Below are 22,905 nucleotides of genomic sequence, written 5' to 3' on the forward strand. Positions count from 1 at the left end.
ATTTGAGAGGAACATGGGAACCATACAGCCGCTACTACTGGGGTGGGTATCTATATAAAGCATCATTATTGATTTGGATAATGGCTTCTGCGGCACAGGAGAAAGTCTCTCTGCGTAAGAGCAAGGATTATGATACCCAAGGCCACTCTAACGCAGACTAATGCTGCAGAAGCCTGGACGAGCAAGCTATCAAACTTGCCGTGTGGGTTTCGGCGCACAGAACGTCGAATTGAAACAGATCGACAAATTGCTACTCAAAACGAGGACTGCTTAGCGAATTGTCCTAATCAGGTAGGTCGTTTAGAGAGACGAGCATGATCGCCGCGCCGTATATTTGTACTCGATCCTGAGCCTAACAGTCTTGTTTTCGGTGTTATGACACTCTTTACAACTATTCTTCTTGAAAATTTACGTATTGCTCACTCGGACTTTCGCAGAAAAGATAATTGACTGTCAGCTATCAGAGATGGCATCGAAATATGATTTCATCGTAGTTGGCAGTAAGTGTTTTGCACATGATACAGCTGGTTAGTCATTCTAACTCCAGTTAGGTGGCCCTGCAGGCAGTGCAACAGCCTCTGCTCTGGCACGAGCGGCCAGCCATCCCAAAGTGCTGCTGCTTGAAGCTGGTAGCAGCAACAGCGACCGCAACCTCCGTGTCGACGGCAAGCGGTGGCTGACCTTCCAGAATCAAGATATGAACTGGGGCTACAAAACGACACCCCAGATTCATTGCAATGACCGTCAAATTGATTATTCCCGTGGAAAAGGAATGGGGGGCTCGAGTGCTATCAACTTTGGGGTTTATAGCGTTGGCGCTCGTGGGGATTATGACGAATGGGCAAGGATCGTTGGTGACGATGCGTTTCAATGGACGAGCATGCAGGAGCGATTTAAGAGCCTTGAAACTTTCCACGGCAACCTTCCATCTGGTATTGACAAGAAGTATGCGAATCCAAAGCCTTCAGACCATGGCAGCTCAGGTCCGCTCCACGTTGGCTTCGCAAGTGAGTGGGAAAGGGACCTTCCAGCAATGCTCGATATCTTCGAAGGCGCTGGATTTCCACTGAACCCAGACCACAACTCTGGAAATCCGATTGGGATGTCTGTTTTTATAAACTCAACTCACCGGGGCCTGCGGTCCACCGCCGCGGATCTGCTCGTTCCACTGCCAGATAACCTGACCTTGCTCGTTGAGACACCAGTGCAACGTCTTATTCTAAAGGATAATAGAGCTGTGGGAGTTGAGTCTAATGGGAAATCATGTAGGTCGTGTGGTTTTGGATATATTCATTCAAATCTTTGCTGACATTCACCTGGCTAGATTTTGCTTCCAAAGAAGTAATTCTCGCTGCGGGTTCCCTTGACACACCGAAGATTCTCATGCACTCAGGGATCGGACCCGCGGACCAGCTAGAAGCATATAATATTCCCATTGTACGTTCCGTGCCTTCAATAGGTCGGGGCCTTCGCGACCACTGCTTTGTGCCCTTGGTCTACAAACGCGTGGAAGGAGGTACCGATCGAGCGGCATTCTATGGAGACGAAAAAGTGATGGATGCTGCTCTTGACCAGTGGAACCAGGATGGAACAGGTCCTTGGGCAAAGTTTGCCTGCCAATTGGGCGTTGGATGGTTCAAATTGGACCAACTTGTGTCGTCGAAAGAATTCAAGGACCTCCCAGCCGACGAGCAGAAGTACTTGCTGGGTGAGACTGTTCCTCATTATGAAATTTTGACTCATTTCCCTGTCCACTGGTTCATTCCTGAATTCCCCCAGAGCTCGCTGAGCTATTCATGCATGCTCGTTTTTCTCTACAATGCACAGACTCGCGGAGATGTGTTACTTCAGTCTTCAGATCCAGATGCGCCTCTTCTGTTTGATCCAAACTTCCTGGCTCACCCATATGACCAACGTGCAGCCATTGAATCTTTACGTGATGCGTTCAGGGTTCTAAAGAGCGATGCTTACGCAAAGGACAATATAGCAGAGCTAGCTGCTCCGAAGTCAGAATCCGATGAGGATTTGTTGGAATATTGGAGGCAAAATGTTTCCTCTAGCTGGCATATGACAGGCACAGTAAAGATGGGTAAGCCTGAAGATTCGGATGCGGCCGTCAACTCCAAATTCCAGTTGATGGGCATTGATGGTCTTCGTGTTGCGGATTTAAGTGTGGCCCCTGTGTTGGCAAACTGTCATACCCAGGCTGTGGCATATGCCACGGGGCTGACATGTGCGGAAAAGTTGATTGAAGAGTACGAGCTGTAGATATTGACCTAGCAGTGATGGTTTTCTTTTATTATATATACCTTAGCTTAGACTTGGAAAATGAGATGGATTCCTCTTGGCTATGTTTAATTTCTAGTTTGCCACTAGATATTTCAATTAGACATAGATAATGAAGTTGAAGTTGCTCGAAGCTCCTGGTGTTTTGTTTTTTGCTCTCATTTTGGGAAGCAAAAGAAAATGAAAATGAATAAATGAAGTGCATAATGAAAGGAATAAAAAAAAATATAGAAAGCCAAGTCATAGACATCTACTGTTAGGTACAAAAGGCCTTGAAGTAACCAAGCAAGCATCACGAAGCATCACTAGCAAGCCCAGCCCTCCATAGTTGTATATCCCCGTTAAGAATACCCCTCACCCGCCTCAGCGATGCTCAAGAGAAGTCAGGACCCAGATATATTATGCCTTACAAAACCTCAACGCTTTAAAGATGGGATTTCTATACACAAACGGTGGGCCTCGTCCTTGTTGTCCGAACAAAGCTTTATCGAGGTCAGAAAGTGCGAATAAACCCCGTGCAGCACGCTCCTTTGTTTTCGGGCGTTTACAATGGTTATAAATTCTTCAATCGTTGGCTGAAAATCTGATATACACCGAAGTTGATTCTGAGACATGGGGCACGAGTTCAAATCCTCCCTCGAATTTTCCAATACTCGTATCCCATCCTCATATCTAGGGTCATCCTTGAGTATATCATAAGCTTGTTGTAAGAATGTAATTGTGGTATTCAACTCGCCTAGAGTCTTATCGGAAGTGATTCGCATTGTCAGTGATAGTATAAGCAGATTGTGAATTGAAAAGAACTGGAATGCCAATAGGGTCCATAGGGTGGAGGCAGCACTTTATATCTTAGAGTCCTGAGCCTAATGACTACATACTTTATTATAGTTATGACCACTTCGAGACTAACTCTCAAGGTTGGTTGTCATTTGGGAGGAGCTTGATGACTACGATTTATGTCGGGATATCTACCGTTCGTTTAAGCAAGCATGAAGTATTCTTAGCTTTTGCCCGGGATGATTCGCCATATCACTTTAGACTTACCATACTTAATGCCATTAACCCGATGCATCTTCCTCTCTAGAACCAAGCTTTGGGTTTCTTGGAGTTCATCTAATACACAGAGCTCTTTTGGACGAAAATGCAAGCTGGTATGAGTAATTCTCTTGGTGCCAAATTATCAAAATAGTCAACAGCGTCAGAAATCTCGATATTGATAGTCAAAGCTAGGTAGCTCCAGCTACACGAACCATATCCAGTATCAACGGTTCATCTTCACTCTCATGATAAGTCTGGTGGCTCCGAAACCATCCCTCATTTACCGCATCCTGCAGTGACCAGCTATGTCCGTCAGTTGATAGCCACATCTTCAATATGCGCGGATGACTCGGTTTCGCATTTCCCAAAATCTCAACAAACCGTCTGAAACATGCTTTATATCTTGCTGATTCTTCCTCTTTGTCGAGAATTTGCAAGCTATCTATACAGCATGCGAATAGCGGGGGACCAAGAGCTAGCATGTCTCCAAGTAATTCGATTGCGTTGGGAAGACTTTCCAAGCGTGGTTTGATGGAGTCGACTCTAGACGGTGAAAGGTCGGGCATGTCTTCAGAGTCTAGAATAGAAGATATATCCGGGGGGAGGGTAGTTGAGACTTGGTATATCAATGCGAGGACCATTTTCAGTAGTTCTGCTTCACAGGAAAATGATTCGTAGTCTCTCTGGTCGTAGTAACAGAAGTAGGATATGACTGGAACTCGTCGGTGTTGAAAAATAGCGGTGATGAACGCTGTTGTCAGTGTGTTTTGAGACGGCTCTGTCATTACGGCCGGCCCTTCAATCCACAGCGCCTCGGATGAGTTTGATGTCGTCCATTGCATCAGGCTACTATATAGCTCTCTATCTATTGCAAGGTAGCGACTTCGTTCAACAAGGTTAGCTATATGCTCAGATTGTGTGAATCTACCCATCCATGCTACGGATTCCTGGATTGTCTGCGATGTCCAAGATTCACTATTCTCCTTTTCTCGCACCTCAGACGTGGTTGAGAGAAATTTGCCATATTTAGAATTGTCATGATGGTCATCACGATGAGCCTTCTGACCGTGACTTTTAGCCATCTCTACCGGGGGCGAGCGGGATGAATTATGAATTTGCATGAAGTGTATCGGTACGTTCCCAGGCCATCCTGCGGCGTCGATGAAGTCTTGCTGGGAGCCAACCAAGGCGGCCTGGACCAGAGCACCCAGACCTTGTAAAGTGATCGAATTCAATTCTTCGACAGCTTCTTTGACATGGTATTCCATCTTCTCCATTGATCCTTTCAGGTCCTTTTTGAAGGTGCTTCCAAAGCTGTTGGTGAGACGGTTCCAGGCTGATGAAAGCCATTGTTTTAGTATCTTCACCAGAGCGTCGAACATAATGGAATAAAATTTGGTCACATGTAAGCTAATATAATCGTTTCGAGGTGCTCCTTTCACAGCGCGGAATAGTTTATATGTCTGGTCGGAGAGCTTCTCTAAGAAGTCAGATACTAGATCTGCTACTTCCTGATGCTCGATTGAAGCCTGCACAAATGTCAATATGACAGTTAGCAATATCATGATCTTGTCACGAACCTTGACACAAGCCGTTAGACCACCGGTAAGAATTGACAAGTACTTGTCTCCCGTTGGAAGCATGTCAAGGAGATATCTGTGATTGTTTATTCTTCTTGCAATCTTGTGGACCCATTCCTTTACGGTACCCCCTTTTGTTAATTTTCTTTCTTGAAACGAGTCTTGTGCTTGGCGGACGATCCCCTCTAGCTTGTCAGGAGTTGGATGCTCCAAAAGCTCGGTGAGGTCTATTTTCTGTCCGAGCTTTTTATTGAGTTCCTCGATTACTTTTTTCCAGGAGTCATCAAGCTCTTTGGTTATATGATAGAACTCATTGAAGTCAGTCGGCTCAATAGGTCTAAGATGCTAGTTAGCCATGGTCACCCAAAGGCGGACAAAAACAAGCCCTTACGACTCGGTATATTCCGGTGGCTCTTCATCTCGATACGTAGCAAGAGAATAGTTGAAAGAATCGGCGAACAGTCTCTCCCCTTTGTTCTCTTTGTCAACTTCCCATTTGACACGTTGAGCGAGGCCTTTTCTGTTTCATTCTTTTGTTAGTCAAAAGTGAAAGTTGGATGTTTCTAAAATCGCACACTTTACTTACGCTAGTGACTCCTCTGGTCTTTGCAAGTTAATTTCATGACTGAAGTCTCGTACATGCGTGAGAGCCTCCGTGTTTTTCTTTGTTCTCAGAAAATGCATTTTGTTTCACAGGCGGAGTGATGAAAATCAGAGGTGGAAATTATCACCAGAGAAAAGATGTGGGACAAGGCTGACTAGTCACCAAGACCAGCACCCTTATGTACTCTGACCAATTTGTCACTATAATAGTCACTGTGTTAACTATATCCAATTATGAATGGCATCCTTGACTAGAGTGGAATCCTACAGATAAACAGGCTTTGCGATACAATAATCCATCCACTAAGCAAGCTGTTATGTTCTGGTTTTATGCTGACTTTGACCTCGCTGACTATTTATAGTATATATCATTTGTCAGACTAGGCTTTTTCCCCATAGAAACTCTTAATGTGGCTGGCTGCCTAATACGAAATATGTACGCAAGGCTGGTAATTCGCTCTGTTTGCTGGCAAGCCTTGTCCCACCTTTCCTCTGTGATGACCTGCATAGTTGCCAAGTAGACTATTCTAACTGCTGACATGAACACATGCTCAATGTGATTTAAATTTGAACTATAGAGTTTTTTTAATGTATATATGCCCAACATTGGCAGGGGGTGGAACGTGCCATTAGGCCACAGATGGTTTGAAGTTGCGTTTATCACCATCCCTGCCAATGTTAGGTATATATGCAGGCAATATTGGATGAACTCTCTCTAGTCCAAATCGCAATGAGAGAGCCTAGAATTTTGTTATGCTTATTAACTCTTTCAGCTATGATGTATGCATGAAGATTCTCGTACCACGTTGCAATTGCTTCCTGCAGCCATAATAACGATGGAAATAACAATAATAACTCGTATTGACCACCTATAACAGTGTGCTTTTATAGACCAATAATGTTGTAATTCATCCTGCTCTTATTATAAATAAATATGGCTGGTGCGTAGTTTTCATCGCCTAGGTATATCACCTAGACAAGTGAACGAGACGAGCGACATTGTCATCTCACCTAACCAGTTCTTCATCCCCCTAAGATTACAGCCGCTTGGTTACTTTACACCCCAAGTTTCTTTCAATAAAAAGAAAGAAAGAAAGACTCACTGCCATGTCGAGCATCACCACTATTGAGAGCACAGCACCGAGTGTATCGGTGGACCATGAAAAAGGCCCCGAAGGAGTGGTCAAGGAGGTGAAGGAAACCAAGCATGACGACGAACCAGACGCTTCCGTTTCCGGCATCAAGTACACCTATGAATGTTTCAATCTAGACGGTAGAGATTTCACAGAAACTTACAATACTCCTTTGAACCTACAAGTCGAAAAAGAGGTTGAACCAGCTCAGCCAGTTGAAGAGCCATCATACATCTTTGAAATACTGACAAAGGTCAATGTGCGCCTTCCTCGTAATCTCCCAGAGGACCAGCAAGACATTAAATATTCGTTGGAATTCATGAAAGTCGTTGAACTCGAATCCCCAAAGATGATTGTTTACTCCGCGCTGTTGTTACAGGCCATCAGAGAGGTTGTCAAATACTATCCAAGGTAACTTCTGTTTTCTTTCGGAAAACGGTACATAAGTAATGCTCATGGACTTTTAGTCAGAACCTTATAGGCGACAATATTACAATCCGCGAACCATACAGTGTGCTGATTCATCATCTGACTGAGCTCACGAATCTCAAAACTCAGCTAGGGAGTCGCATCACAGGTGATTCGGACAACGACTCATCTGAGAAATGCCGCCAGATACAGGTCCTACTCGATTTCTTGAGTCCACGTGTCCAGCGAACGATAATCCCAGCGGAAAAGCGACTCCGCAAAGACCCCCCAACGGTTCTATTCAGCGATATCTGGTTTTTGCTCAAGCCTGGAACGATTTCCTACTTCATTCGTGACAATATTTGGATGGGAGGCATCATCACATGTGTGGAGTATAAAGAAGAGGTTTTGGACAAGAAAGAGCGCTGGGATGTGAAGGTACTATTCCAGGACACTGACTTCAGGAAGAAAGCCCATACCGGGCCTGCCCCCCTTACTATTGAGATAGAGGGTTTTGATGGTGAGAAGCTTGTGACTGCTCTGCCTGTGTTCCCACGACACTACCACGATACAAAGGACAACGGTGAGCGGAGAGCTTCCCTCGAACGTAGAGGGGCCTTGGCCGCTGAGATTCTATGGGCGAGCTATAAGTATGTGAAGTATGACGGCAAGCTCTTTAATACGAGCAAGAAAGAGGTAAGGCTACCTTTGCCACAAAACGCAACTCGCACAGTGAATTGACGTTGTCAAAGTACAAAGGACCACTCATAGCGGGTATTTGCGATGTCAATGATGAAAACATTTACGGGGATACGTGGACATTTGATTGGGATCCGGGCCATGAAATGACCGAAAACACAAGCAGCCATGGCGAGCTAGCCCATCCAATCAATATTAACATCGAGGCTTCTTCAAAAGAAACCCTAACCGTCGATCATCGATTCATGATGAGCCCGATGATGCCGGGATTTGCATTATCGACGAAGACATGGGGTAAGATTTCGGTAGGATTTAGTTATAGTTGCAAGCATGTGCTGACCATTGCTAGAATTGATAAACGTAGAGTCGATATTCGAGCTCGACGAGACGGGAGACATTCCAGATGCGAACATTAACCCAGAAAGCCTTCGCATTATAAAGGCATTGTCGGATCGCCAAATCAATTCCAAGGTGCCCTGGTCTGCAGACTTTATCAAAAGTAAAGGAGAAGGTGTAGTGGTGTTGCTTCATGGTACGATTTTCCAAATTAACCTCAACTTTATGTTACGTATCTTTAACGCGCAATGTAAACAGGCCCTCCTGGTGTAGGCAAAACGTATACAGTCGGTAAGTTGGTGGATGCTGTCCACGCAAAGGCAATGCTTACCAATCCTAGAAACCATTGCAATGAAGACGGGTCGTCCCTTGATTAGTCTTACGATCGCGGACCTCGGAATGAAAGAGGACTCCATTGAAGCTGAACTCACAAGGTGGTTCTCCCTTGCTCAAAAATGGCGAGCCGTCTTGCTCCTCGACGAGGCAGATATATTCCTCGAACGTCGTGAGCATAGAGATATCGCTCGCAACGGAATTGTTTCAGGTGAGTTTGGTGACAACCGTGAAGGAGTATGCATACGAATATTACTGATCATTATCTAGCATTTCTGCGCAAGATGGAATATTTCGGCGGACTACTGTTCCTAACCACCAACCGAGTGGGACACATCGACGAAGCATTCATCTCTCGAGTCCATGTTATCATCGGCTTCGATAAGCTAGATCCAGCAAAGAGAAGGAACATCTGGCAAAGCTTCTTGAACAAGCTACATAGAGAGCAAAGGGGCAAGATTCGCGTTACACCTCAAGGCGTCAAGTTCATTCTAAGTGAAGAGATGTGCGCAATGGAATGGAACGGACGTGAGATTCGCAATGCTCTGCAGACTGCTATTGCTCTCGCTGAATATGATGTTCGCGAAAGTGAATATAGCACCGAAGGCGACGAGATTCTCGTCGAGGCAAATCATTTCAAGCAGGTAATGGATATGAGTCGAGAATTCCGCACTTATATGAACAGTATCCGTCGAGATACAGAGGAGGATCGCGCGAAAGCGTTCTATGGGCGCAACGACCGCCGTCGGTCTGGTCAAGTGCCACAGCAACAAGGTGGTCAAGGCTTTATAGACTCCAAGGAGCCAGTGATCCACGAAAATGGACAGGGTATCTAAAGGTCTCTAAAAATCTAGTCAATGCCGATATATGACACACCTTTGCCAACCATAGCACAAGTTTCACGGATTTACTATAACATTATATGTAAGGATCAGTTTTGATATGGTATATACACAAACGAAAAGGGAACTAGTATAAATGCCCGACTTCTACCTCCGTAGCGGCGTAAAAACAAGAACGAACAATTTTCACCACGCCAGCTATGACCATCCACTGGCTATGTGTGTTCTCATCTCAATGACTTTATAGGGTCGACAAAAAAAGAACTAATCCACCGCCCCCACAGCTAGCGAGCACCACTCAAGAGCCTCGGATGCGTTTGGAGCTTGGAAATGATTAGATCATTGATTCCGTCCATATTACGGCCGGACTTCTCATGGCCCCATTCCATGACCACTCCGCCGGTGCCCCGGCGGGTACGTACCTAGCAAAGGCATCAGAATATTGTGGGGTATTGTACCTAAGGCACTTTTTTACGTTTCTGCATATAATCTATAATCTAGACTCAGAAGACCTAAATTTTACTTGGGCTTCACGATTCATGAAACGTGTACATGCCTTTTTGTCTGTTGAGCTAGTAGTAACCTCAGAATTTGTTGGACAAGAATAGCTACAAACCTTGGTCTCTAAAATTGTCCCCAAGCCACCGATAACCAAGGCCGAAACACGCCGTGGAGTTTATCCAAAACGTTGGCAGTTTCCAACTATTTTTGACAAATCGTAGCCTATCGGTGAGAATATACTCGGCATTCAAAGTACTGATATAATTCGCTTAGACCCTTGATTTCCTCTTCTTGTCTTCTATTGGCCATTAGCGCCAGTATTGCAAAGGGAAAGGAAAAAGACATTGATTAGCCGTCGCCAGGTTGCCCAAGCGCTCAGTAGCGAGGCACCGGCGTCGAATATTTGAAACATTTGACACGCACTTGTCTGGCTATTGGAATTCCAACTCTGTCCTCTATAATTGGTAATAAGTTTACATTTATCATAGCTTTTCTATCTCCATGCTATTTGGGATCCTAATACGCTCATGGCGATGTTTCAGCGGCTGTTCCCATACATTCTGGTTGTCAATCCCACTCCATTTACGTTCAGACAGGATCCATTGTCGCCTAGTTTAGAGTTACTTTACACCAGAATATTCTGCACTCATTTGCTAGAGAGTATGATCTATCCTAAGAAAAAAAATTTGGTTAGGTACGAGTATCATCGTGCTGGACAGTTAACTGCTGGGATCTTGTAGTAGAATTACTTACTAGGTCTTCTAAGTTTGTAATCTTCTCCAATAACTTGTAAGTTTGATTCCATCTTTCACCAAATCTATATGCATGTTCTATGGTGGTAGTTGTAGTGGAAGGCAGACATGATTCCAACCAGATGAAGCGCTGTAGCGAGCACCACAAGCAGGTGGAAAATTTGATGAGAGCATCCAAATATGTCAAATTTTCCAGGCTTCCAAGCCTCAGGAGCACGCATCTATAAAGCGTGTCCGCTTATCAGTTCATGCTTTTCTTGGCACGACATTGGAGAACTCACGGTGTAAAAAAGTGCGCCCAGTATTAGTAGCAGCCCTTCACCCAAGTAGTATGGCATGCCGGATTGCTTCATCATTAGCGAAAAACCGAAGATAATGATGCCGTGGATGAGAGGTGCGAAGCCTGATAATCCGGTGCCAACGAAAATGCAAACTCGAAATGTTCGCCAGCGAGGACCTTGAAATCTTGGATTGGCCAAAATATATACTGTGATCAAGCTGAGCGTGATTATCTGCAAATATACTCGATAAGCTTCGTGATCCACAAGCTAGGATTGTGCGTCATACCATAGCCCAATATACATTTCGCAGTGTTGGCTCGCAATAGAAGACCATAGAAATACCCGATACAAAATCTCCCAGCGTTAAAACAATTATACCCACGAAATCCAGCCGTAACCATAAGTCTGAGACGTAAGCAGAGTGGTTCATCATAGTATGGTACGAGGTTGATAATCCCAAGCATATCACAGCCGCTGCAAGGAAGAAGCCGAACACAGCATGTTCGTTAAGTGTGCTTTTGGGATAGTAAGCCTGGAGACATTGATGTATCACGCCTTCGCCCACTAGAAAAGCAATTCCCGGTACCAGGTGGGAATAAATGTTGACGGTTTCATTATGCAGATAAAGCCAGCTAGAGAAGCAGGCTGTTGTCGAGTTTGACACAGAACGATAACCGTGAAGAATAAACTCATTGTCCTGATACCACTCCGGAATCTCGTGGTAGGAGAGGAGACCTAGGCGATTGTCGCCAAACTTTGTCTCCACGCGTGTAGCTGTTCGCTTTCTCACCTTCTTTACTTCGGCCATCATCGAAGTCTGCCGTTGACGTGACATAGTCATAACGATGCTAGTTTGAGATATGCGTGGAAAAGTTTCTGCACTTCTTCGAGAGAAATCCGCGCAATTGTAATAGCTATTTAAAGGCCGGAAAAGGTTACCTACCTTTATCCAAAAGCCTGTAGTTTCGGCGGCGATTATGTCACTAAGATGGGCGCGTTGCTCCTTTATCCAATTAATAATAGAAGCTGAACCGAAAGACTTGCCGCTATGTAGTTAGTTAGTCACTTTGCTTGCGTGAGTCAAAGAATATCAGAGAACGAGCAACGGATGCGATGAAGAGGAGTGGATTCTTCCTCTACCGTGTACTCCAAATACCCCATTCCATTAGGAATCTCATTTCGGAGACTTTGTTATTAGTAGCACAGAGCACAAATTAGTATACAAGCCCACTCACGTACAGATTGTTCAAGTGAATAAAGGAAAACATACGTCCTAACACTTCCAACAAGACCTTCAGCCTTTTTAATGGCCTCACTAACATCATCAACAATAAACGTGGGGTATACACTCCAGCCCTCCTTACCGGCAGACTTGGGTGAGTATCCCTCGTCAAGGAGCAGCAGGGCATCCTTAATCGACTGGGATGCATCGGTAAAGAAATGCAGTGATTTTATGTTCTTAGTCGCCTTACGCAGTGCATCGGGGACAAACTCCCAAGCTATTTGTTTGTGAGTACTTGCTATTTGCGCCGCATGTCATTTCTTCTTATAGATGCCTCATGAGCTCGCACGGTGCCTCTCTGATATCACTACTGGGTGAGCAAAGTGTGATAGTCACTGAAGTTCCTGACAGGCAGCTACGTATATTTGCTGTCTTATCCGGTGCATTGAGGGGTAATTTGGCCCCGCAATATGTTCGTTCGTCAAGTTGCACATTGAACGGGAGAACACCACCATTCAAGTCTATAATTTGCGGGTATGATTGGTTTCTTGAAGCTATCTAGCTAGCATATGTATAAAAGAAAGATCCAGGGTCTAGATGACTATCCGCCGCCATGTTTGCAGCGCTGTGCATTAGCTGATTCACTTTTTACGGCCAAGATTGCTGAAAATGAGGTGCTAGGTATATTATCTGGGATATATATTATGAAAATAGAATATTGAACGAGCACTTCTTACCTTAGTCTAGGAAAATGGCTAGCGCCATAAAGGCATGACTAGATATTTATACTTAGTGAGCACAGTAGACTACTCAGCTTCGGATCACTAAGCATACATGCCTATAAGTTTATGTGCTCAGTTCTACTCAGTGAGTGAAGGCAGCGAGGGGGAAGCGGGTCTCTAATTTATATCTGTCGCAGATCTACTATCATTTCTAGTACCCACAGGTGAAATAGCCACGGTGGCTATAAGTGCGGCGTGATCGGAAGGACAGAGCGTATTCTCGGGCTTTAGATAAGCTACGGGGTCTTCATTCGCTCGCTCGCAATAAACAAACTCCATCGGCATCCAGGTAAATACGCGTGAATTTCCATAATATTCCCCCAATCCGGCTAGGAATTGCTGTGAAACGTGAGTGTAGCAGACCTTCCTGATGAGGCATATCGTGTTATCTTGCGAATCAATGCGGGGTGATGGAGGAGGTATGCCACGGAATTTTCGGTGCTGCTACCTCAGATAAACCAACAAATTGTCTTTGCTTTTCTTGAATCGAATTTCCATTTTGACACCGGCCGATTTTTTACTAGGAAAGGGTTCTCTTGAAATTATATCATAAACATCATGTCTACCCCAATCCGCACAGCTCTCAAAGTTGATCTTAACTCCCCCGCCGATAAGCAACCATACCTACACGTAGGATTTACACCCCCCCAAAAATTATCATGAGTTCCCAGCTAACATATCTAGAACCGATGGCATCCCGATGGTAGGCCTATCCTGTATTGAAGTTCTCTACCGAAGATTCTAACTATACCGTACTCTCTCAGTCCCCTTTTGCGGTTCAATTGAGGATGGCGAGACAGTCAAAATCGAATGTCTTGACTGGACCGGCGGCCAGATTAAAAATAATGATTCGGCAGACGATATCTTGAATGTGGATCTCACCAAGATTCATTATTTGTCAGGACCCTTTGAGATCAAAGGCGCAGAACCGGGAGACGTGCTCCGCGTCGAGATCCAGGATGTTCAGCCTTTTGAAGAACAGCCTTGGGGGTTTACAGGCGTCTTCCACAAGGACAATGGCGGTGGGTTTCTGGATGAAATTTATCCCGATGCGTAAGATTATACTCACAGCCTTGTACAAGTGACGTGCGTAGTATTCTGATACTGTGGATTTATAATACCAGGGCCAAAGCTATCTGGGACTTTGAGGGAATACACTGCACATCCAGACACATTCCTGGCGTGAAATTCGCAGGACTCATTCATCCGGGCATTTTAGGCTGCGCTCCATCGGCGGAGATTTTGGCTGAATGGAATCGCCGTGAAGCCGAATTGATCCAAGAGAAATCTGGTTCCTCACGCACCGTGGCAAACCCTCCACTAATCACCAATTCTCATCCTGGATCTGCTGATCCTGCTACTGCTGAGAGAATTGCAGCAGAGGGTGCACGCACAATTCCCGGAAGACCAGAGCACGGCGGCAATTGTGATATTAAAAATTTGTCACGGGGCAGCAAGGTATACCTGCCAGTTCATGTTCCTGGGGCAAAGTTCAGTGTTGGCGATCTCCACTTCTCGCGTACGTTTTCTTTCCACTAAAAAGAAGAGTGATCTATTACTCACCGAGGCCCAGAGGGAGATGGCGAAATTTCATTTTGCGGTGCCATTGAAATGGCCGGCGTGATCACAATCAAGTTTACCGTGCTCAAGAACGGCCAAGAGCAACTTGGCATGGTCAATGGACGATCTCCAATCTTTATCCCTGGCCCTGTGCAGCCCCAATTCGGGCCCGGCCGAATGCTGTATTTTGAGGTAGGGATCCAAAATCTTTAAAAATCTTGGGTAGATATTAACATACGCCACATTTCAGGGCTTCTCCGTCGATGAAAACGGGAAACAGCATTTTCTAGACGCAACAATAGCTTATCGCCAAAGCTGCCTTCGAGTTATCGAGTATTTAAAGCGATATGGCTATGATGACTATCAGATTTATCTTCTTCTGAGTGCCGCTCCGGTTGAAGGCCATATTGCAGGTATTGTGGACGTGAGTTTTCCTAAGATCATTATTGACGAGAATAAAGTTTCTGACTTCATCACAGATTCCGAACGCCTGCACTACCATTGGTTTACCTATGGACATCTTCGAGATGGATATTAGGCCAGAGACCCTAGCTAAAAGGATTGACATGCGCCTGGCTCCTGTGTCAAGAAAATAAGCGGTCGCCCAGCTGATCAATAACAGTATAGCTACTCACCAGAACTGTATTTTGAGGAGATACGGTTCAGAATAAACGGAAGAATAATTCCCCAAAAATTTGGATCGTCTTTATGTATTGCTAGCTTGAGCCTCGCTTCTTGTACAATGTCTACTATCTAAATCTAGTGTGGCAGGCCTAGTAACTCTCCCCGAACCTGCTGGCTCAATGTGCTTCGTCCTACGATTCTCACCCTATCAAAATGTTTCCCGACAAGTTTCAAATAACCATAATCTCTGATTCTATCCGCCTTTGGAGTTATTATCTCCCATTTTACTGCCGGACAAACTCTTCGAACCCTCTTGTTGAAAGTGTGCGCCTCCCAGGGCTCGATTCCATATGCAAACTCGATCCACACATGAGCGGTTTCTCTAGCAGCGAATTTTAGCGATGCGTCATGGTTTTCTGCATTGCTGTTGTGTAAGACTAATTTACATAGTCAGTGTTACTACAGTCTTTGAACAGGTCTACAGTACGGTGAGCGCTCTTCGAAATGATAGAGATCTTTTTCGCATGGAGCACCAGTATTGCCAATATGAAAATTGAGATACTGAGAGGCAAAGTCAGACGGTAGATAACGCATTGCTTCACGGTAGGCCTCTGCTGTCATACCCGACGGTGTGAACCCAAAGGCATCAAGAAACACGTGCGTGACATAGGGCTGGCTAGAGATTTTCTGGACAAGGCCTATAAAGTTGAACAAGGGCATTCGAGAGATCACTCAATAGATTAGACGAGTTAGACCAACATGAAGAACAAACATGTTTGAGAAGCAAAAGCGACATGTCAGCATTACAGCGACTTAAAACATGCCTACGAGCCCAGTTGCCGCTTTTAGATGCGTCAACAATGCCAAGATACAAGGTCCACTTGGTGCCGCCGGTCAATGCAAAAGTCCCACAGCTAGCGGGCTCGGCCAACACGTCATCGGCAACGGGCCGAGCCACCTTTCCGTTTCTGTAAATAAGGGTCATGATTGTTGATCCGGTATCCTAGTTAAAGCGGCGTCAGAACACCAAAAAGGAAAACTCTGTCGATGGACACTAAGTCTTTATACGCAGTTTCTACTTGGTTCATCTCGTGGTTCTCTATGTACGCATTTAATTGTATCGGAGATGTCAGCCAAAGAACCCCCCCGGGGAGCAATTTAACGTCGCTTGCGGAATATCTCCAATATATTAATGGCTATATATCTCACGTAATTCGAGAAAGTGAGATCGACAAATAATCGACAGAAACATTGGAAAGCTGCTACTAGTGAAGTACTTAACTTGTATTATTTATATCCTAGTTCTGTCCAATCAATGCCGCCATGTATACTCGGAATCCCTTCTCAGAACCTTGCCAGCGTCTCGGTCCACCGTAATAAAAACCTCTCTATCTGTCTCTCGCAAGTAATATACCTTTTCGAATAGTTCCTTCGTTCCCATCCCCTGAATACCCTCGGGCTTCCGTAACCACAGATCACCAGGATCTGTCACCGGTGCTCCAGAGAAATGGTAGTAAAAAATGAGAAAAATATCCCACACCGTCACAATCAGAATGACTGCCAGCGCCAGAGCGATAGTCCACTCCCACCCTAATCGCGGACTAGATCCATAAGTCTGCCATATCACCGGCCGGTTTATTACCGTGGCGTTATCAGGATCGCCTTCTTCTTCCCAGGTCGCCGTACTCAGGATCTGGCTTAGCATGGTCCCAATAATGGGCGTCATACCTGCAGCTTCCGAGTTCCACGCTGTCCGGTTGAGGCTGACAAATTGCCGCGAGAGCGCAACCAAGTGGTCTGTCAAACTCGGTCCGCGCTGGATGAGTCCAAATAGATTGGGGGAGATTCCGTTGAAGATATCGGCCAGATCGGCCACAAAAGCCGTGTCGTCAAGAGTTGAGGGGAACATGTAGATGGGAGGGTTGAGAGGATCATTAGTAAGCCACCATGAATTGTTGTAATTGGTAAGCGAGGCATCTGGGCTATTTCCATCGACGATCCAAACTGCGGTGGCTTTTTCCCGGGGTCAACTCAGCAAATATTTAGATGTCTAATTATTGAACAAGTCTCAACGACATATTCATGATCAAGGAAGACGAAAAAACATACGGAAAAGCCCCTGACGTAACGTTACGCTACAGTTGGCACCTGTAAAACTTCCTGATGCGCCGACAAGAACCTGGATCATGGCCTTAGTCGAGTTCATATCGACTGGATGTTGGGCAAGCATCGTGTTATTCGCGGTAGTCGTGAGGTTCGTGCTGGGGGCGCATACGGTCTCGAGGAATGGCAGAGTCAAATTCAGATTGCCTGTATAGCCGGTAGAGCCACGAGCCCATGCATTCCCATACAAAGACTGCGACTGCCAGATAGCGTTGATGCCACCAAACTGCAAGGAGACAGTCTGAATAGAACTCTGGGAGGTATTTGTAGGAACATGGATCCCTGTGATATAGCTCCCCGAGGACTTATATGCCTCGTACCAGCCCGGTTGAGTTCGGTCGTTGTTCATGGCATTTCGTCTAACAAAATTAGTTTGATCAGTGTTACTCCATCCAGATCAAAAGACCGACGAAACCACTCACAAACCCGACAGACCGATGAAGGTGGCAGATGCCTCGAGACCTGCTACGATCTGTCCAATTGCGTCCGCTGTTGGCTCGCCGGTCATCGCCTCAGCTTGGGACCAAAATCCATCGACATTGGCACTTACAATCCGCATAAGGGGCAATTCCAAGGTGTTTCCTGCACCAGGAACACCGCTAGTATAGGTAGGCGCCCATCGGGCCTTTGGCATCCCGATAGTATTGACACTAGCTCCCTGCAGCACGACCGACAAGGAGACAGCTAGACACAGAAGCCCTCGTGCGATAGAGAATAGGCAGGAATCGCCTTTCCGACAACGTTGTAAGCAGGCCCATATGGCAATCCACGGCTTGGATAGTTCCTCTTTCATGGAGAAATCGTCGATTTTGATACCAGCAAATCGATCGCTTATTGAGCCTGTGGCCGTTGGTAAGTTAATTGTGCGTGTATACTGACTAACACAAACGCTTAACTTACAAGCCATCCACAGTGTCAATGTTACAGAGACTGCATGGTCAAGTGCCGTATCAATGAGGTAGTCGAGTAGTTTGTTGACGACGCCAAACACAGCTAGCTGGATGTCGACGGATACATCGATGTTTTGCCCGACTTGGTCATCGCTCAGGTTGAAGGCCTGCTGCTTGCCTCCAAATGCCAATATGCTGGTTTCAATTAGAACCAATACCAATGCTCGTTACAAATGGAGATTAGAAGGGGTGGGCGTATAGACATACACCGCGAGGATGGCAATTTGAAGCATCCTGAAGCCGAGACTCGGCATCAATTTGAGCCATTCTCGACAGAGAGGGCGCGCGCTTAGGCGTAACTTGTCCTCATCATCAGCGGTAAGTTGGACAGCCTGCTTTACGCCATAGATCGTCTGAAGAAGACCGGATTCGCCAGGCTGTGTTTCGTTGCGTCGGCGTTGTACCTCAGCCAAGCTGCATTACATTGATTAGGTCAATTTTCTTAGCTTTCGCTGTATTCGAAACAATAAGCAAAGACACGAAATGTGACTGACTCACACCTGTAACGGCAGCAGGGGAAGAACAGCCTCGTCCCGCGAGTTTAGGTCGTGGTTGTGGCTGTCGGTCCTGCTAACGCCATTTCCGGCGACAGGCGTTTCTGCACCTGCGGAAGACATTTGATCTCCGTCAAGATAATAATATTTCTGGGAGAGAGCATTTCGTAGATTGATCTGCGTCACTGGCCTTAATATTCTTGTCTTCAGATCCTTCTCAGCCTCATTTGCCTATTGCGGCTACACGGCCGAGGCCAACTTGGGCTACATTTGGCCGGTGCTAGAGAATTAGCGCGTGGTGTTTTACTTTGCGCTGACTCAAAGTTGAGCCTTGTTAGGCCACTTTTAGTATTTGGACGATGCAGTGGCAAGTTATCGCTACGCCACCCTGCGCCATCGGCTGCAAGTTCCGCAGCAATGAGAATAATGTCGAATAGACTCTTTAGACTACTTCACAATATTTACTAGTAAGTGACTTGATCATCTGGACGTTTAAGCCCTAATCAACGTATATAATAGAGACCTTGCGCAGCCGGTTTCACAACTAAACCTACACAACTTAATACTGCCAGTTTTACCTTTTTTAAAGCCTTGTTGTCTTACACTAGTATATATTAAGCCTAGTGGATTTTTTCTTAGCGAGAGCCATCTTACAAGGCCTTACAACACTAAAAGTGTACTAACTAAGATCATCTTAATGTATTACTATAAGCCTTTAAATCCACTTAATTTTACTCATTGATTTCTTATCTAAACTGGCTTTAATTTATACTAAAAATAAATAAATTAACTTGTTGAGAAGTCCTATTTTAAATTATACTAATATTATTATACTTTTTGCTTAAATAATATAGGTAGAAAAGATATAAATTTATTAACTTTTATATTTAATTTAAATTCTTTCTTAATATTTATGATAATAGTATAATCAAATATCTTTTTAGGTAACCCATTATTTCTTTAAAGAATTAAATTATATATAATTTACTAATAAATTTATTTTAAATTTATATATTATTAAATCGTATAAATACTATAATACTTCCAGTTAGAGAATATAGAATATAATTATTAGTATTATACTCCTACTTTAGAATTTGCTATATATATTATTTTATATTATCTAGTATTTCTTTTATAACTATATAAAGCTCAGTTCTTATTTAGTTACTTAGCTATTTATTGTTACGAAACCAACCTGCATGATACTAGGCAGAAACTAGTACTATCAAGGGAAGGTGCTTAGTTAAAGCAGCTAACATTACGGCCAGTTATTCACATGCATTAACATGCAAGGCGGTTATTAAATATACAGGCTTATAACTGACATAAGAAACATGTGATTAGTATATATTATGATATATATTATAAGGTATAAGGGAAGTATATATAATACTAAGCAGAATTATTAAATATATAATTAGATATATATTCTAAGATGTAGAAAAAATATAAAAGATACTAATTATATAAATATACTTATTTTTATACTTAATTACTACTTAGTATAGCTCTTTAATCTAAGTTATTTGATTATATACTAAGAAGGTTAGTAAGGTAAATCTACTTAAAGTATTATAATACTTTAAAGTGCTTCTTTTATCTTAAGTTATAATTAATTAATTTTTATTATTAACTAATCAGAATTATATTTAATCTTATTAATAAATTACTTTTATAAATCTTTATATAATTTAATTATTATATTATATCTTAATATAACTAGTAATAACTAGGATGGAATTAGATATATAATAAAAGAGCTATTATCTTAATCTTAAGAAATAATATAGGATAAATACTATTATAAGAGATAAGGAAGTTTAGATAAAGAAAAAGAATACTTATAGACTAATTTAAGATAATAAGGAATATAATTACTTTAAATATTAGATTAACAGTAACTTCTATTAATAAAGAAATACTTTAAAAATGTATTAAAGAATTAGAAGCAATTATAGTAGTAAAATAATTTAAGATACTAAAACCATAAATTTTTAATAGGAAATAAATAAAACTAAAGAATTTTCTTACATAAATAAATATATATATTATAATTAATAGTATAGTATTAGGAACAGAAAAATCTAAGATAGTCTTTATAGTAACTTACTTAATAAGAGAAGCTTTTTAATAGATTAAACCTATACTTTGCAAATATTATAATAAGGAAAAGAAGAATTAGAATATTAATATTATAAAAGTATTAGGCTTTTATAAATAATTCAAGAAAAAGTTCAAACTAGTATTCAAAAATATAAATAAAACATGAAATGCTAAAAGACAATTATAATAATTATACTAGACTAGATTAGCATAATAATTAGCAGTATAATTTAAATAGATTATAATAATATTAGATTATAATAATAAAATTCTTATTATAGTATTTAAAAATATGTTAAAAAAAGAAATATAAATAAAATTTATTAGAATAAATTAATTAGACAATATTAATAAGTTTATTAAATAAACTATTAAAATTGATAACAAATTCCATAAGATAAAATAAAAAAGAAAAGAAATATAAAAATAATAAAGATATAAGATAAAATCTATCTCTAAATATTAAAATTAAATAAATAAAGAATTTAAGTATTAAGATTTTTATAGTCTATAACTAATAAAACTTAATGCAACAATTAATGAGAAATTAAAAAGATAATTTAATAAAAGTAAGATAAAATGCTTTAACTATCAAAAGAAAGAATACTATAAATAAAAATATAGAAATTAATTAAAATAATAATTTAAGATAATTAAAGAATAATAACTTAAAATAATTAAGAAAAAATAATTTAAAGTTATAAAGCATAATAAGGGATATAATAATAAAGTTATAACTAATAAAAGATATAATATCTATGAATACAATAATATCTATAGCAGCTTTTTAGGAACTAAAAAAGCTAGATAGCTACATAAAAAAACAATATATCTTAAATATATATATAATCTGGAAAGAGACCAAGATATCTAAGAAAATGAGGATGGAATTTAAGATACTTAAAAAAATAAGATATTAGAATTATATAAAGAAATTAATATTAAAGATAAATAGAAAAATAAGATCTTAGAATGCATAAATAATTGTTAATATTAATATAGTAAAATAGATTATCCTAGATATTAAGGATTATCATAAATAACTTACTATAATAATAATTATCTAATATACTAAAATATCAAGGTTAATACTGTATAATTTCCTAAGGAAAAAGAAAAAATCAAATCTCTAAAAAACTGCTACTAAATAAAAAAAAAATAAATAAAAAGAACTATTAATTATAGAAAAATTAAAGAATAAGATAAAAAAAATATACTTTAATCTCTAATAATTAATAAAAACTAGAAGTTAGAAAAATTAAAAGTCTATATTAAGCTTAAGCTAGACTTAACAGGAATTAATTAAAGAAAAAAGAATCCTTAAAAAATAAGATATATCAAATAAGAAGTACTAAAAAAAGTAAAGAGAAATTAAAAAAAAAATTAATAAATAAAATAATAAAATAGAATCTTATAAATATATTATATTTTAAAAAAAAGATTTAGACTTTTATAATAACCTCTATAGATTTTTAAAAAAAATAAATAACATTAAAAGATAAAGAATTAGAATAAGAAACTAATTAACTATAACTACTTATTATTACTCTAGAAGAAAAAAAAATATTAAAAGTAATAGCATATAAAAAGTATCTAAAGATTAAAGTTAATATACTAGGACAATATATTTAAGTAATAATTAATTTAGAAGCAATTAGAAATTATATAAATCTATAGATTATAAATAAACTAGGAATACTAATGTCAGAGAATCAGAACGTCACAGCCAATGGATCAGGTTAGTCACTATGAGACTAATGCACATCGGAACAAAGGATTACCCGCGAAGCCTTAAGGTTAAGGCAATAGAGCCAGTAGAGCTATCGCTATATTAACTATATTAACTAAAATAAGGTGAATAGAGCTATTACTATATTAGCTATAATAGAAGAAGACTATATAAGGATACTTATTTATTATATATTTAGTTTTCTTTTATTATTTTAAATTAACTATAATAATTTAAGTATATAATCTTCTATTAATTAAGATATTTATAGCCTTATTTTTATTTCTTTTGTCTACTGAGATTTTTTAATCTTAGAAGTTTATTAATTTTATCTATTAATAGCTATTCTAATTATACTTAATAATAATCTAATTAAAATTTCTAATAATTTAAGACTTTTAGTTAAAAGAGAAGTTTTAAGGATAAGTAATAATAATATCTTAAATTCTAGTTTTAGTAATTCTAAGTTTTAACTTATAAACT

At 41.1% G+C, this 22,905-nt stretch overlaps 7 protein-coding genes across 7 annotated transcripts, besides 2 other annotated features; 3 read left to right on the forward strand and 4 right to left on the reverse strand.

Annotated features, from left to right (window-relative positions):
• Nucleotides 1-466: 466 nt before the first annotated feature.
• On the forward strand, nt 467-2,268 carry UA08_03088 (hypothetical protein; the record flags this gene model as incomplete). The annotated part of the gene is made up of 3 exons (XM_020265510.1): nt 467-500; nt 552-1,265; nt 1,325-2,268. The coding sequence occupies 3 exons, from the start codon at nt 467-469 to the stop codon at nt 2,266-2,268; spliced, it is 1,692 nt and encodes a 563-aa protein (XP_020121584.1).
• A 1,244-nt stretch (nt 2,269-3,512) lies between these two features.
• Nucleotides 3,513-5,588, reverse strand: UA08_03089 (hypothetical protein; the record flags this gene model as incomplete). The annotated part of the gene is made up of 5 exons (XM_020265521.1): nt 3,513-4,189; nt 4,253-4,853; nt 4,905-5,241; nt 5,296-5,424; nt 5,491-5,588. The coding sequence occupies 5 exons, from the start codon at nt 5,586-5,588 to the stop codon at nt 3,513-3,515; spliced, it is 1,842 nt and encodes a 613-aa protein (XP_020121248.1).
• Nucleotides 5,589-6,614: 1,026 nt separating this feature from the next.
• Nucleotides 6,615-9,252, forward strand: UA08_03090 (hypothetical protein; the record flags this gene model as incomplete). Its single annotated transcript, XM_020265532.1, has 7 exons — nt 6,615-7,051; nt 7,108-7,744; nt 7,801-8,041; nt 8,097-8,279; nt 8,342-8,374; nt 8,424-8,627; nt 8,687-9,252. The coding sequence occupies 7 exons, from the start codon at nt 6,615-6,617 to the stop codon at nt 9,250-9,252; spliced, it is 2,301 nt and encodes a 766-aa protein (XP_020121247.1).
• Nucleotides 9,253-10,576: 1,324 nt separating this feature from the next.
• Nucleotides 10,577-12,273, reverse strand: UA08_03091 (hypothetical protein; the record flags this gene model as incomplete). Its single annotated transcript, XM_020265543.1, has 6 exons — nt 10,577-10,732; nt 10,793-11,023; nt 11,079-11,609; nt 11,736-11,838; nt 12,063-12,211; nt 12,265-12,273. 6 exons carry the CDS (start codon nt 12,271-12,273, stop codon nt 10,577-10,579), a joined length of 1,179 nt encoding a protein of 392 aa, XP_020121246.1.
• A 1,081-nt stretch (nt 12,274-13,354) lies between these two features.
• On the forward strand, nt 13,355-14,952 carry UA08_03092 (putative formamidase; the record flags this gene model as incomplete). Its single annotated transcript, XM_020265554.1, has 7 exons — nt 13,355-13,426; nt 13,481-13,499; nt 13,561-13,849; nt 13,921-14,315; nt 14,370-14,548; nt 14,607-14,780; nt 14,836-14,952. The coding sequence occupies 7 exons, from the start codon at nt 13,355-13,357 to the stop codon at nt 14,950-14,952; spliced, it is 1,245 nt and encodes a 414-aa protein (XP_020121245.1).
• Nucleotides 14,953-15,115: 163 nt separating this feature from the next.
• UA08_03093 (hypothetical protein) lies at nt 15,116-15,965 on the reverse strand (the record flags this gene model as incomplete). The annotated part of the gene is made up of 3 exons (XM_020265566.1): nt 15,116-15,417; nt 15,463-15,678; nt 15,809-15,965. 3 exons carry the CDS (start codon nt 15,963-15,965, stop codon nt 15,116-15,118), a joined length of 675 nt encoding a protein of 224 aa, XP_020121244.1.
• A 327-nt stretch (nt 15,966-16,292) lies between these two features.
• On the reverse strand, nt 16,293-18,710 carry UA08_03094 (hypothetical protein; the record flags this gene model as incomplete). Its single annotated transcript, XM_020265577.1, has 6 exons — nt 16,293-16,993; nt 17,090-17,502; nt 17,566-17,983; nt 18,044-18,228; nt 18,301-18,507; nt 18,592-18,710. 6 exons carry the CDS (start codon nt 18,708-18,710, stop codon nt 16,293-16,295), a joined length of 2,043 nt encoding a protein of 680 aa, XP_020121243.1.
• Nucleotides 18,711-19,770: 1,060 nt separating this feature from the next.
• Nucleotides 19,771-22,394: a repeat region (Identified by RepeatMasker using a combination of RepBase library and repeat library created with RepeatScout).
• Nucleotides 22,368-22,905: part of a repeat region (Identified by RepeatMasker using a combination of RepBase library and repeat library created with RepeatScout) that runs on past the window's edge.

Source organism: Talaromyces atroroseus (assembly GCF_001907595.1).
Source record: "Talaromyces atroroseus strain IBT 11181 chromosome Unknown scaffold_3, whole genome shotgun sequence".
Lineage (NCBI taxonomy): Eukaryota > Fungi > Ascomycota > Eurotiomycetes > Eurotiales > Trichocomaceae > Talaromyces > Talaromyces atroroseus.